The 14,918-nt window shown below is 51.2% G+C and overlaps 1 protein-coding gene across 1 annotated transcript in view; it reads left to right on the top strand.

Moving 5' to 3' along the window:
* Window positions 1–6,890: 6,890 nt before the first annotated feature.
* The window catches only part of PSTPIP2 (proline-serine-threonine phosphatase interacting protein 2), a 69,634-nt gene continuing 61,606 nt past the window's right edge, over window positions 6,891–14,918 (top strand). Inside the window, exon 1 of the mRNA XM_083155340.1 lies at window positions 6,891–7,008. Within this exon, the coding sequence (XP_083011466.1) occupies window positions 6,976–7,008 (33 nt within the window). The 5' untranslated portion in view covers window positions 6,891–6,975. The remainder of the gene's footprint in view (window positions 7,009–14,918) is intronic.

Raw genomic sequence — 14,918 nt, forward strand, 5'->3', positions numbered from 1 at the left:
TTAGTTCCTCCACAATGCTGCCATGTATGTGCTGTCTGCTGACTACACATGTGATGTGATGACCGACCTTCTGCAGTAACTTGCTGGGGTCCTGTCATTATTTTTATTGTCTGATGGGGTCCCAGAGCGGAATAGTTTGAGGATCCCTGGAATAGACAACAAGTGGAAATTATAGGCAATTAGCAAGACACCCCAATAAAGGAGATGTTCTGCAGGTGGTGACCTCAGACCACTTCTCAGCTCCTATGCTTTCTGGCTGATGTTTTGGTCACTTTTGAAAGCTGGCGGTACTTTCACTCTAGTGGTAGCATGAGACGGAGTCTACAACCCACACAAGTGGCTCAGGTAGTGCAGCTCATCCAGGATGGCATATCACCTGTGGCAAGAAGGTTGCGGTGTCAACCCACCCCCAGAGCAGCGGGTCTGCCCGCACCCCCCCCCCTCTCCGATCAGTGGGTCTGCCTGCAACACACACACGCACCTCCCCAAACTGGATGAGCGGGTCTGCCTGCACCCCCTTCTCGCTGGAGCAGCGGATATGCCTGCACCACCCCCTCGCTGGAGCAGTGGGTATGCCCGCCCCCACCCGGAGCGGCGGGACATACCAGCTGGTCCAGCGAGGGGGGGGGTGCGTGCAGACCCGCCGCTCTGGGGGGGTGCGGCCAGACCCGCTGCTCCAGGGGTGGGTGCGGGCGTAGCCCCTTACGATGGTGTGAAGAACGCAATGAATCACCTAGTATAATATACTAGCTAGGGATGCCAATCCTGGGGCATTTTTCAATCCCGGGGATCCCAGGATTGGTTTTCCTATTAACAAAAACATCCGGCCGCCCTGCATATTTACATACCTGGGCGGGTGCAGCCGGGATCCGGGTGGTGTGGCAGAGGCGGGCAGGCGGTGCACGGAAGTAAGACGGGCTGTGTGGCCGGGCGGCGGTGAGCAGTGGGGATGGAGCGGTGCGGCTGGGAATCTTGGGTCTGTTCAGCCTGCGCAGCGTGACTACTGACATCATGCTACGCTGCGCAGATCCGCGCGCCTTTGACGGGAGAAGCCAGGCAGCATCTGAGTAGGTGCTCAGATGCTGCCCGGCAATGGACTGTGCATGAGCAGTCTAATCTCGAAATTCCCGGATTGGAACCTCCAATCCTGGGATTAAAATCCTGCTGATTTTGGGGCCAAATCCCGGGATCCCGCCCATCCTGATCCCTGGATTGGGCACCCTAATACTAGGTGGCTCATGTCAAACAATGCATGTGGTGGTTTGCAGTAGGAAGAAAGAAGAACCGGTTCGTTTGTAGCCATATCGAGTAGCCAGCCAATCATCTTAAGGGCCTACACATGGGGAGATCCTAGATCGCTCAGAACACTTCAGCAAGATTGCTCAGCGCACAGCTTTGGTACACACTTGGGATGCACACACTTAACATGACAATTTATTAGCACTTACTGTTTAATTGCAGGGATGCAAACAGTTAAAGTGCTTCAGACACATTCCGTTAGCTTAGTGTAGCAGCAGCGTGAGAGGACGGAGGGCTCCGTAACCTGAGAGCACTGCAGGGTATAACAGTAGTGTTTGACAGCTTGTGTGGACGGGCTCTGAATGCTGTCAGTGTGTGAGCACTGAGCAGGGCAGGCATACTGCCTGTATACTCTGCTCGGAAGGAGGGAGGGACGGACGGGACTCCAGGCTGCCAGCGCTGCTGCCCAGAGTGGGACAGGGAAAGGTACAGTGGCAGCCGACGGCAGCGCTGAGCGCACAGGCAGGGCCGGTGCAAGGTTTCTTGGCACCCTAGGCAAAACTTCTGCAAAACTCCCCCCCCCCCCCTCCCTCCCAATGCCGCCAATTACACATTTTTCCCAGTCGGTCAGGAGAAAGTGCATAGGATGTAGGCTGTATCTCATATATATGTATACATTTCCCATAATAAAGTCTTGAAAAGGCCTTACATATATTAGAGAGAGAAAAACACATGTGCCCCCACATGTAAAAATAAATAGATAAACCAGCACATCCAGTCCAACCCATCACCACCACAATGTAGTATATTCATTAGCTTATGGAGGGGCTAGAGCAGGGGCGGCCAAACCTGTTCTCAAGATCTACCAACGGTGCATGTTTTCCAGGCAACCTGTGGATCTATAGTCGGAATGAATGCAGCAGGTTTGAAAATGTGACAGTTAGTATTGACTACAGCTGTGCACCAGCTAGGTGATCATGAAAACATGGACCGTTGGTAGATCTCGAGGACCGGTTTGGCCACCCCTGGGCTAGAATGTAGAGAAGTGAGGTATAGGGGCCGATTTATCACAGATCACATTTACAATGCGATCTGGGGAGAATGTTACTGCCCGGGATCGCATTGTAAATTCGATCCTAACGGCAGGATATATCATCCCTGACACGCATGGACAGGGCTCCGAAAGGAGCATGTCCCTGTGATGTCCTGAGCCGGGCCCGGGCGGTAGCCCAGTGACCCGAATCAATGCTGCCCAATGTTGATACTGTACATCGGCCAGCTTTGCATCCCCCATAGCAATCTATAGGTAGGGAGGGGATAGAGAGGCACAGGGCGGTAGGGAGGGGATAGAGAGGTGCAGAGTGATAGGGAGGGAATAGAGAGGTGCAGGGCGGTAGGGAGGGGATAGAGAGGTGCAGGGCGGTAGGGAGGGGATAGAGAGGTGCAGGGCGGTAGGGAGGGGATAGAGAGGTGCAGGGTGGTAGGGTGGGGGGAATAGAGAGGCACAGGGCGGTAGGGTGGTGGGAATAGAGAGGCGCAGGGTGGTAGGGTGGGGGGAATAGAGAGGCGCAGGGCGGTAGGGTGGGGGGAATAGAGAGACGTAGGGTGGGGGGAATAGAGAGGCGCAGGGCGGTAGGGTGGGGGGAATAGAGAGGCACAGGGCAGTAGGGTGGGGGGAATAGAGAGGCGTGGGGCATTAATAAGGAAATAAGACACCGGGCAGCAGGAAGGGAATAGGGAGAAGTGGGAGATAGGAAGGGGAGACACCACAGGTACCACAGCACATTTTAATAAATGCAGCGACAGTGAATCAAGGCACAAAAAGTAAATATCAACAGAAACAGCAGCTGGCTAATAAGCATACCATGACAGCCTGCTACTGACTATACAGCAAGTTGCAACAATGACATCCAGTAACTTTTAAGTACTGTAACTCTCCAATAAGAGGTCTGCTGAAAGGTGGGTACAGAGGTGCCAGTGTATTGTCCTGCCCCTGCAGGTGGCTTTGCCCAGGCTGTGGCCATCATGTGGGCCCTCACCTGCTGGTAGCCCTGCATACAGGACAGTACACTACATACACTGATTACATACATACATACATGTTTACATACATACAGTAAGTACTGTACATCAATCACTCTTACCGCTGGCATGGCGTGGGAGGTCACAGGTCCCGGCGCCTAGGCTGAGTGCTTCTGCTGCTGCTAATGATGGGGAAGCACTGCTCCCTGATGCTGCCGCCAGCAGGGGGTTATTGCATGGCCACTGAGGAGTTATTGCACAGCCGATAATTCTGCTGTTGCTGGTGGGGAAGGCAAGCCCTACTCTGTCCATGATGCTGCCACCGTCAGGATGATGCTGCATGCTGCTTTTGCCACACAGCCGCTGGGGCGTTACAGCACAGACCCTGTCTCTGCTGATGGGGAAGCCCTGCTCCGTCCCTGATGTTGCCGCTGGCTTCATAGCACAGCTAGCGCTATTGCTGGTAAGGACCGGGCGGCTGCTGCTTAATTGCTGGGCGCTTGTCCTCAATTCCCCCACCTTCAAATTAGGGATGGGTAATCATATGATGTTTCATCGGTAACATCGGATTTATGGTTCCAATGTTCGATGTTTAACCCTGCTATGTTAAGGATCCAATGTTTCATCAACATCGCTAGATTTCTCCCCCGATGTTTTTCTCAATCTTCCAATGTTTTTTATTTTGTGTGTCATTGGGGCAGATGTATTAAGCCTTAACAAGAGATAAATCCAAGGGTGATAAGGAGAGATAAACGTCCAGCCAATCACCTCCTTACTGACTTTTTTCAAACACAGCCTGTAACATGGCAGTTAGGAGGTGATTGGCTGGACGTTTATCTCTCCTTATCACCCTTGCATTTATCTCTTGTTAAAGCTTAATACATCTGCCCCAATGTGTGCTGCTTTCAATGCTCTGCAGCCAGCTCACTCTCTCCTTGATTTATATTCATTAAAAACTTAAGAGACTGATAAAAAAAACATTAACAAACATGACAGTATCACGGCTTTCATATGTGTGTGTGTGTGTGTGTGCGCTGCTGCTGTGGGTGGTAGCTGACAGTGAAAGACAGTCTGGCCAGCCATTAAGCAGCAGCACACAGGACAGCCCCACCCCTGCCTCACTGCAAATGGTGCTGTTAGTGAGTCACTGTCGCTGTCTGCTGTGGTGTTTCTAGCACAGGTCAGTGCTGATATACAGACCACAATGTGCTAGAAGCACTACAGCAGACAGCGACACCCCAGGCAGGGAAGAGGAACTGCATGGGTTTTCAAAGATAGTGGGTGCTAGAATGAACAGTATAATATGAAAGTCACTAGTAGTGACATTATGGTGAACTCCCTTCATATTTATTTATTTATTAATAGTTTCTTAAAGCGCAGAATATTCACTTGCGCTTTACAATAGGAGACAGTGATACAACAAACTGGGTATTTACAGTCAGTCAAAGGTATGAGGGCCCTGCTCGCAAGCTTACAATCTATCAATTGATTTATTATTATGCAGCAAGCATCTCACAGCACCTTACAAAGGGCCTGATTCAGTTGTGGATGCAGACATTTGCACAGTTTATTTCTGTGCAATGATTTATTAGTAACAGCGGCTGCAGATACTGAGTGACAGGTACAGTAGTTTCTATTTGAGGGAGGGGATGGGGGCTGGTTTGTCAAATGCAGACGTGTTTCAAACATTAATTTGCAGTTGCACTGGCTCCAGCGTCTTTGTTCTGATGGTTATTCTAAGCAACAATAGGGTTGCTCATATGTTTGATGTTGGCAATGTTGCATCTTTTATACTTAAGTGGTGGATTTGAGAGTGCAACTGCACCCACCCCAACAAGATAAACTTAATAGAGGGATTATTTATCATTTCAGAAGCTTATTAGTGTATTATATGCTTTGGTAACCAGTTTATTTTAAAAAAGATCGAAACATCGGTTAACATCGGGTTCACAGTACCAATGTTTAGGTCTAAATGATGTTTTGCAACCAATGTTGAAAAACATCATTTGACCAATGTTTTCTTTCGATGTCCCATCCCTACTTCAAATTACTTCAAAAAGTGGCGGTCACTTAGCCACAAAGAAATATGGTTAATTTAAATGTTGTGCTGAAATAGGGGCGCCCTCTAGTGGCTGGCGCCCTAGGCAGCTGCCTAAAGCTGCCTAGTGATAGCGCCGGCCCTGCGCACAGGGGATGCAGGTAGGCTAGAGAGCTCCTCCCTGCACTGAGGAGCGGCGACGAGCGGCCGCTCTGTAAAAGTCAGTGTCAGACTGACAAACTGAGTGACGACATGCCTGGCAGCTGCCGCCCCTAGGCCCGTGCCTCACGGGCCTAGTGACAAATCCGGCCCTGGTCACACCACAATCACAAGGTGCCCACTGACACTTCCTGGTCCAGAGATCCTAAGGCAGCATTCACAGATAATCAATACTGTGGGAGTTTCACCATCCACATGTGTTTCCTCCAGTTTCCATGATCTCTTGGGTGCTCCTGAAACTCAAACAGGAGGGTGGGGATCAGCCTTGCCCAGAAGTCATTGGTTCTCCAACCTTTACAGACTGATGATGGATCAATCCTTTCCACCTTTATATATTTAGGTAAGCACAGGGCATACTTGCCAACTTTTTAATGTCCCTCTCCGGGAGAAGCCCAGAGAGAACAACCAAATGTGCAGGGAAAATGCTAATGTATCAAAGCCCCGCCCTCAATCCACGTAAACGCTGCGGTTCGGGGTCTGCAAGTTGGGGGCGGGGCTAAAATGATGCATAATGACGCGATTCACATCATTTTAGTCCCGCCCCTCCCCCGGACCCGCGATTTACGGCACTTCTTTCCACAGCTGCGGGGACTCTGGGGGGAATGCGGGAGACTTGCCCACCTTTCCGGGGGGCCTGGAGGGGGACCTGATTTTTGGGAGACTCCCAGCCATTCCAGGAGGGTAGGCAAGTATGGCACTGGGGCGTATAGTGTATGGGTTCTACGTGGCATTGGTATCACCTCCCCCACTTTTCATGATCAGCTCTTGAACTATTTCAGCTCCAGGCCCATTAGGCCCTTAATCTGTCACTGCTGCCGGGACTCCAGTCCTGGGCTCAGACCGCTAGGGGCCCCATACGGCAGTACTGCGGATTGGAGCGTGCTGCTGGCTGCCATAAAGAGTCAGCCAGCAGCATTTGATGTTTGGAGCTATCAAAATGGCAGCTCCATACTAGCAGCCACTCCGCGAGTTCTGATTGGCTCGCAGCTGGTTCCACATTTGAAACACCACTGGCCTGCTCCGGACTTTTCTGTGCTGCTGCTGCTGTGGTCACGCCTAGTGGCACCAGAATAGTAAGTTATGGGGGCTGCCTATTCTGGAAGTCCTGGGCCCCACAATGTCTCATAGCATGCCTGACTCCAGGCTTTCCATTATGCTACGGCAACTGTCATTGGTGCACTGAACACCCTCAAACTCCATGTAATAAAGTTTTACTTGTACTTTTTAAAACTGACCACTAGATGCCGCTATAGAGATATTTATGCCTACCCTCAGCACTGTAATCTGCAGTACCTTGAAGTTTTGAGTGTCTCAGCCCTACAGTATATGGGGCAGGGCCTAACAAAGAGGGAAGGACATTTGAGGAACTAATTATTACATTACTCTTGGCATTGTTTAATGTAGTCTACGGCAAACTGTTGTTTGCAGCTGTTCCTTCTGTCTGAGTTAGAGTCAACATGAAGGGGGACTTTTTTAAGGACAACTTTTGGGTAAGTGACTTTACAGAGGTGTCAGCTGCCTCAATTAAACAAAATGTCTTCTTTTTTTTTGTTAAATATATTTGTAGTGTTACACCTGTAGCTAGTCAGCTATTGCTCAGTAAAGGCTGGCGGGTCATGCTGGGACTTGTAGTTCAGCCACAGCTGGAGAGCGCACTGTGTTTGCAGAAGCCAGTAATTCCCAGTGACACCTGAGGATGTGAGTGTCTGTATAATAACCAGGTACCCCCCGCAGGCATTACTGACTGTGCATTACCTGTGCAGTCTCCTGTTATGTAATATCAGGTATGTGACTCCAAGTATTCCACCTCTGCAGAAGTCAGGGCGTCTGTAAAACATCACCAGGCACTAGGCATCTGCGCTGTCACCTTGTGTTACTGTGCTGTACCTGGAAGTGTCAGCAGCTGTCACGGAATTGATGAACAGGAGAGAACTAAGGTTTTGTAACCTGTGATTCCGCCTCTGCTTCCTCATTCATCTTGCACGTTGCAAGACCTTTATCCGGCTGAACTCCACCGTGCTGGTGGTGGCTGTTAAATGGCACAGTCAGATGTAGGGATTGTGGAGAGGACAACTTTGTGTTTCTTATGCATTACAAAACTTATTTCTGAAACACCTTAGATCAGGGGTGTCCAAACTTTTTGCGAAGAGGGACAGATTTGGTGAAGTGTAAATGTGTGGGGGCCGACCATTCAGTCTGACATTCTTTGAATTATTAATCACATCAGAATGGTCCCCCACTCTGCCCCCATTCACTCTATGTCCCCCAGCCTGCCCCTTCACTGTATTTCCCCCAGCCTGCCCCCATTCATCGTATGTCCCCTAGCCTGCCCCTCCTTCACTGTATGTCCCCCATTCACTGTATGTTCCCAACTCTGCACCCGTTCACTCTGTCCCCCAGCCTGCCCCTTTCTCTTAATGTCCATCAGTGCCTCCATTCATTGTATGTCCCCAAGCCTGACCCTCCTTCACTGTATGACTCCCATTCACTGTATGACCCCCGTTCACTATTTACCCCACTCTGCCCCCATTCACTGTATGTCCCCCAGCCTGCCCCTGCCCCCCTTCTCTGAATGGCCATCACTGACTCCATTCACTGTGGATTCAGTATTAAATCCCGGCGGTCGGGATCCTGGCGTTCAAAATCCCGACGCTGAAATCCTGATCGCCGAAATTCCGACAAGGGGGGGACGTGGATCGCCCCCCTTGCGGGCTCGCTGCGCTCGCCACGCAGCGGGCCCGGTGCCTCGCTACGCTCGGCACACTAATTTATTCTCCCTCCGGGGGTGTCGTGGACACCCTTAGAGGGAGAAAGTATCGGGATTTCGGCGATCGGGATTCCAGCGTCGGGATTCTGAACGCCAGGATCCCGACCGCCGGGATTTACACTGCATCCCTTCACTGTATGTCCCCCAGCCTTACCCTCCTACACTGCTGTATGTCTCCCACTCTGCCCCCTCCCTTCTCTGTATGTTTCCAAGTCCCTTGTGTGAGCCAGAGGAAGGAGAGGCAAAGCAGGCACTGCAAGCACAGTAGATGCTTGGGCTCCCGCTGCTGCCCTACTCCGCTCTGCATGTTACGGGAGCAAGCTTCCCCCTTGCTGCCCCCCTCCCCAAACACTGCTGTCACTGTGATTGTGGATTAGCAAGTTAAAGGTGCGCTCGCTGGGGCCCCACCTTTAGTGTCCTGTGTTGTGCTTCCCACATCTGATGCTCTGCCCGCTTCCAGCTGGAGGCTGCGGGCCGCATGAAAAAACAGCACGGGCCGCAATTGGCCCCCGGGCCTGACTTTGGACATGCCTGCCTTAGATCTTTACGGTCCCTGGGTACACAATGTGTACTAAGAATTGTGCTATAATTGTGTTATGTCTAGTTCTGTGTACCCTGTACTGTTCTAATGTGTTCTATATGTACGGCGCTGCGTACCACTCGTGGCGCCTTATAAATAAAAAAATAATAATAATTGGAGTTGGACGCAGATGGGTTTTGTGCGCTGTCATTATGCGTCTTGCGCAAATTTCCCAAACTTCTTGTGTGTACGGTAGCTGATATTTGCGCTTCCAGTGGCGGATCAGGGGCATCCTAGAGGGGGAAGTTGGTGGTGTGGAGAGGCCTTTTGCTCTGATATTGCTTACAAAGCATATATGACCGGAAGAGGGTGCGTGCTGCAGCAAATACAGTGACACAGCCATGTGCTAAATTTAGGTTTGTATTGCACATATCCTAATAACGGAACATACTGATAATACTGTACATGCAAACGCAAGTTATCAGAGGGGCTAAGCGAAGCCTCCACGTATAGTCCGGACCGTTTCAGTTTGTATTACACCCCCGGACCATACAAGGACAGGTGTCACAGCAGCCCCACCGGACGGGACCCCCCCCCCCCCCCAGGTCCGGAATGACAGACATTGATTAATGGAGCCTGCGGGTCTGACGTTCCAGGGTCCTGTCCGGTTCTGGTTTTTACATATACCCGTTAACAGGTGCAAAGTTTTTTAAAATTTAAGGGCCCTATACATTAGTCATCACATGCGAGAGATACCCTGGCAGCTCCGCAATGGCTGGATCACATGCAATAGAATAGAATAGAATCAACTTTATTGGCCATGTGTGATTGCGCACACTAGGAATTTATGGTGGATTACAGTGCAGCATCAAGCGGGGATGAAATGGGGGGGGGGGGACGACAACACATTACATGCATTCCATTGAGACATTATACACATTACATTGAGAGCATTTAGACATCACTTGCGGGGATCACATGCCCGCCGAGCTGCACAGCGCCTAGGCAGCCATCAGCGGCGCCACTGGTCGTTGCAGCAGCCAGGTGGGTAACAGTATAAGCAGGGACAGTACATTTATCACATAAGGGACATATACCTGCCGAGCTGTACAGCGCCTAGGCAGCCATCAGTGGCGCCACTGGTCGTTGCGGCAGCCAGGTAGGTAGCAATATAAGCAGGGACAGTACATTTATCACATAAGGGACATGTACCTGCCAAGCAGCACAGCGCCTAGGCAGCCATCAGCGGCGCCACTGGTCGTTGCAGCAGCCAGGTAGATAACAATATACGCAGGGACAGTACAGTTAACACATGATACATATGCACAGTTCCTAGGCAGCCATTTGCGGCGCCATCTTGAATCTTCCTGTGGGAGAGCCATGGGTGGTGGTGGTGATGGGCGGGGGAGGGGGTAAAGTCAGTGAGGCCGGGGGAGAGTCAGTGGAAGTGGAGGTGGGGGGGGAGGGTGCGGAGCTGCCACAGAGTTACCCGGGGCTGGTGCGGCCTGTTGGGGGGGGGGATCCTACCGGCCTCTGGATGAATTGCCGGGGGTCCCCCTGGCTGATCTGCCTCCTGTCCTAGCTGGCGGGGGGGGGAAGGGTTCCTTCTCACCGGGTCTGCTGGTCTCCTTTAGCCCGGCACTGCGTCCATAGGGCAGTGGAGGTGGTCCTAGGGTGTCCCCCCCGGCCGGTGGTGTTGCCGGGGGCATCCGCTCACTTCTCAGCCACGGTGCGCCGGCCGCGTCACCCGTGATGCAGGGGCCGCTTCAGAGCCGGCAGGAGAGGCCGCGGCTGCGCCACTTGGTCCAGGCCTCAATTTTCCGGAGGCCGCAGTCAGCTCGGCGGCCGCGTCGGAATGCTTGGCGGAACCCGGGGGGGGGGGGCGAAGGGGTTGAGTGGCGTCTGGGCTGATTACACACCCGCCCAGTGCAGGTGAACTGCGGCGGGCGCATGATGGGTCAGCCTTCTCCCAGCTCCGGCCGCATCGTCCTCGGATTGCGGTGCACGCTACCTCACGCTTCCTCCTCCTCCGCCGTCCACCACTGCCTGCCCGCCTCCTCTGCCTCTGTCCCCCTACGCCGCACCCTGCTCCTGAGGCCGGGGATGGTGGAAGCTCCGTGGATGGGGACGGAGCTCCACATGCATGCGATCATCCCCGGCCTCTTCCGGAAGTAGTAGTACAATACATACAATACATCATATGTGGTAATTTTGCATATAATGTATTGCAAGCTATCCCATTCACCATCCCGGAACCGATAAATCCCTGCTGCCATTTTTCAGCGGTATTAAAGCAAGGCAGAGTCGGCTTTTAAAAAAGTTGAATCTGCAATGTCGAAAACTGACGCTAGTTTTTCGAATCCGTGGCCATATCCGTCAGTCAGTATTCAAACTTCCGACTGTCGGAAACGGACGGTAAATGAGCACCCGCGATGGGTCTGATCAGAAGGTGTCTGTCAGCGGTGAAGCACTGGTAAACACCTATGTGCAGGGGCGGACTGCAGTGGATGCCATGGGGCGGGCAGCGGTGCGGGAAGTGGTAGCAGAATTTCAAATATATTTTTAAAAGTCTGGCCAGGCGCTGATTGGCTGAGAGAAATCTCTCAATCAGTGGCCGGCCAGACCTTTGAAAATATTTTGTTACATTCTGTTGCCACTTGCTGCCCCGCAGTCCAGCACCTGTCGCTACCAGCTGCCTTGAACCCACTGCTGCCTGCTGCGCAAATCACTGCTGCCCGGCTCTCCAGCAGCTCCCCGAGAGTTTACATACAGTAAACTGCATGTGATTTATCGCATGTAAAAATAGCACATCAAGTGCCAAATCGTAAGTGAGCCTCCCAGGGAGCTGCCGAGGGAGCTCAAGGGGAATTTGGTCTGACTTGCCCTTAGGACAAGTCGGACTGGTGAACGGGGGCCTGGAGAACAACTATGTACACAGCCTGCACTGTTGCCTGATAATGGGATCAGGTTATAAATGATAACATAACTACAAGGAAATGGGCGAAGTAAAGGAGAACATGTGGGTGTTTTATTAAAGCAAATTAGGTTTAAAAACAAACAAAAGATAACTACATGCAAATTAAGCCCAGTTATGACAAAATTGTCTATTGAAATGATACATTGGTGGTAATTACATTTCAAATGCGTTATTTATGACATTATGGGAATCGACACAAATGACTCCCTGCGAAGAGCAAAACCCTCTAGGGCAGTGATGGGGAACCCCGGCGCTCCAGCTGTTGTTGAACTAGACATCCCAGCATTCCCTGCAACAGTTTTAGCATGACTGAATTGCAAACCTGTTGCAGGGCATGCTGGGATGTGTAGTTCAACAACAGCTGGAGTGCCAAGGTTCTCCATCACCTAGAACATGTCCAAAGAAAAGGCATTTCAAAGAGACACAGTGAATATGCAGTGGCTATACAGATGCCTGGGATCGAAGCTACGGCTGGCCTGAATGAAGTATGGCAATCATTAACTTACTTTCCACACATTGGGCATGGGAGGCTTGCATTACAGGGTTGGAAGTGAGGGAGGCAACTGAGACAGCAGCCGCTGGGCTCCTGTTCTAAATGGGGCTGTCTCCTCCCCTGCAGCACCATCCAATTAACTGTTTCAGTCAGTTAACTGGTAGCCGGGGATATCGCTTCCGCCGACTCCCCCCCTCTAGTCCCTGCACATACACTCTTTCCTATAAACGTACATTTTGCAAATGTGATACTTGGTATTAGAACCCTTGACCTATTTCACTAGAAGCCGTCACCTTACTGATGGGGCTGTTTGCTCCTGTGTGGGAAGCATGAGAATTGTAACCCTATGAATTTACAGCACTACAGAGATCTGCCGAGTAGCAATGGTTCTCAACTAACAATTATAAGTAGCTTCATACGGGGGGTGATTCTGAAATACATGCTTCCCTGCGTGTACGTGCAGGGGAGCGATGTTCAGCATCTGCGAATGCGCAGGTGCATTTCTGCGCATGTGCAGAAGTTGGGTGCGAGTGGGCACGGTGAGGGGTCGCTGCATTGCAAGTAGAACAGAATAATGTCCATAGTTAGAATCTGAATACTATACATCAGTGGTAGCCAACTCCAGGGGGAAAGTGTGTGCGAATAATGGAAAAAACAAAAACATTCAAAACACTCCTGGATGCCGCTGCTGCTTCACCAGCATCTCAGGAGCTGCAGCAGAGCCGCTCCCCCCCCCCCTCAGCAGCGGGGATCATGCAGTGTGCTGTGGGGTCCGTTCGGCGAATGGGATATTGGAGGGGTCCTTGCGGCAGATGGGAACTAGTAGCGCTACCCTGCCGATGATATACCATTTGCCAAATGGACCACGCAGCACACTGCATGATCCCCGCTGCCCGGACCTCTGTGAGCTGCTGACAAGTACCAGGGGAGGGGGGGGGAGCATGCATACAAGTACCAGGGGCGGGGGGTGGGGGGGGGCAGCGGGCAGTGTGCATACAAGTACCAGGGGAGGGTGAGAACGGGCAGCGGGCATACAAGTACCGGGAGGGGGGGGACGGGCAGCGGGCATAGGGCATACAAGTACCAGGCGAGGCGGCGAGTGGGCATACAAGTACCAGAGGAGGGGGGAGCAGGAATTACACTATTTGGTTCAGAATATTTTTTTCCTGTTTTACTCTAAAACTAGGTGCGTCTTATAGAGCACAAAATACAGTAATTATCTCTACCTGTGGGTCTTTTGTAATTTGGTGGTCTGGAAAACATGAACTGTTGGTAGCTATCGAGGACTGGGTGACGGACGGGGTCCCGACAGGCATTTACCCGACGTCGGGATCCCGACTGTCAAAACACTGACAGCTGGGTTCCCATCAATGCTACCATTGATGTTCATTTGCACTATCGCCATCAAGGGCAACCATCAATAACAATAGTGTTGAGGGCCATCTGTACTGGAAAGTGCTGCTGTGTGTGCAATGCCACTTTTAGCCTGGGGGGCAAGTCCAGAGCACTGGCCCATAAGTAACAGCGCATCGCTAAATGGAGGTTTTTAGTTTTAAAAATATGTATTAATAAAAAAGTGGCAAATCATAAAGTGAGCTGCCGAGGGAGCTCAAGGGGAATTTGATTTGACTTGCCCTTAGGACAAGTCGGACTGGTGATCACCTAACTGGTGCACAGCTGTAGTCAATACTAACTGTCACATGTCCCAGATCACCTAGCTGGTGCACAGCTGTAGTCATTACTAACTGTCACATGTCCCAGACCACCTAGCTGGTGCACAGCTGTAGTCATTACTAACTGTCACATGTCCCAGATCACCTAGCTGGTGCACAGCTGTAGTCATTACTAACTGTCACATGTCCCAGACCACCTAGCTGGTGCACTGCTGTAGTCATTACAAACTGTCACATGACCCAGATCACCTAGCTGGTGCACAGCTGTAGTCATTACTAACTGTCACATGTACCAGATCCCCTAGCTGGTGCACAGCTGTAGTCATTACTAACTGTCACATGTCCCAGATCACCTCGCTGGTGCACAGCTGTAGTCATTACTAACTGTCACATGTCCCAGACCACCTAGCTGGTGCACAGCTGTAGTCATTACTAACTCACATGTACCAGATCACCTAGCTGGTGCACAGGTGTAGTCATTACTAACTGTCACATATTCCAGATCAACTAGCTGGTGCACAGCTGTAGTCATTACTAACTGTCACATGTCCCAGACCACCTAGCTGGTGCTCAGCTGTAGTCATTACTAACTGTCACATGTCCCAGATCACCTAGCTAGAGCACAGGTGTAGTCATTACTAACTGTCACATGTCCCAGACCACCTAGCTAGAGAACAGGTGCAGTCATAACTAACTGTCCATTCATTTCTAACTGACAGGTTGTACAGATCCCCAGGTGGTCTGGAAAACATGGACTGTTAGTAGATCTCGAGGACTGGTTTCGCCACCCGTGTTCTAGAAGGTGCTAATTAAATAAAGTAGATTCTGATTGGTTGCATCTAATGTGAAATAGGACTCACTTCAGAATCCATCTCATCTGTGATGTGTCACTTCTGCATTCAGTCTGATCACCTCTGTCCTACTTATCATGTAGATTGCTGTGACCTTACATCGTGCATGCTACTGACTG

This window comes from Crinia signifera, chromosome 1, assembly GCF_055691185.1.
Source record: "Crinia signifera chromosome 1, ASM5569118v1, whole genome shotgun sequence".
Taxonomy (NCBI): domain Eukaryota; kingdom Metazoa; phylum Chordata; class Amphibia; order Anura; family Myobatrachidae; genus Crinia; species Crinia signifera.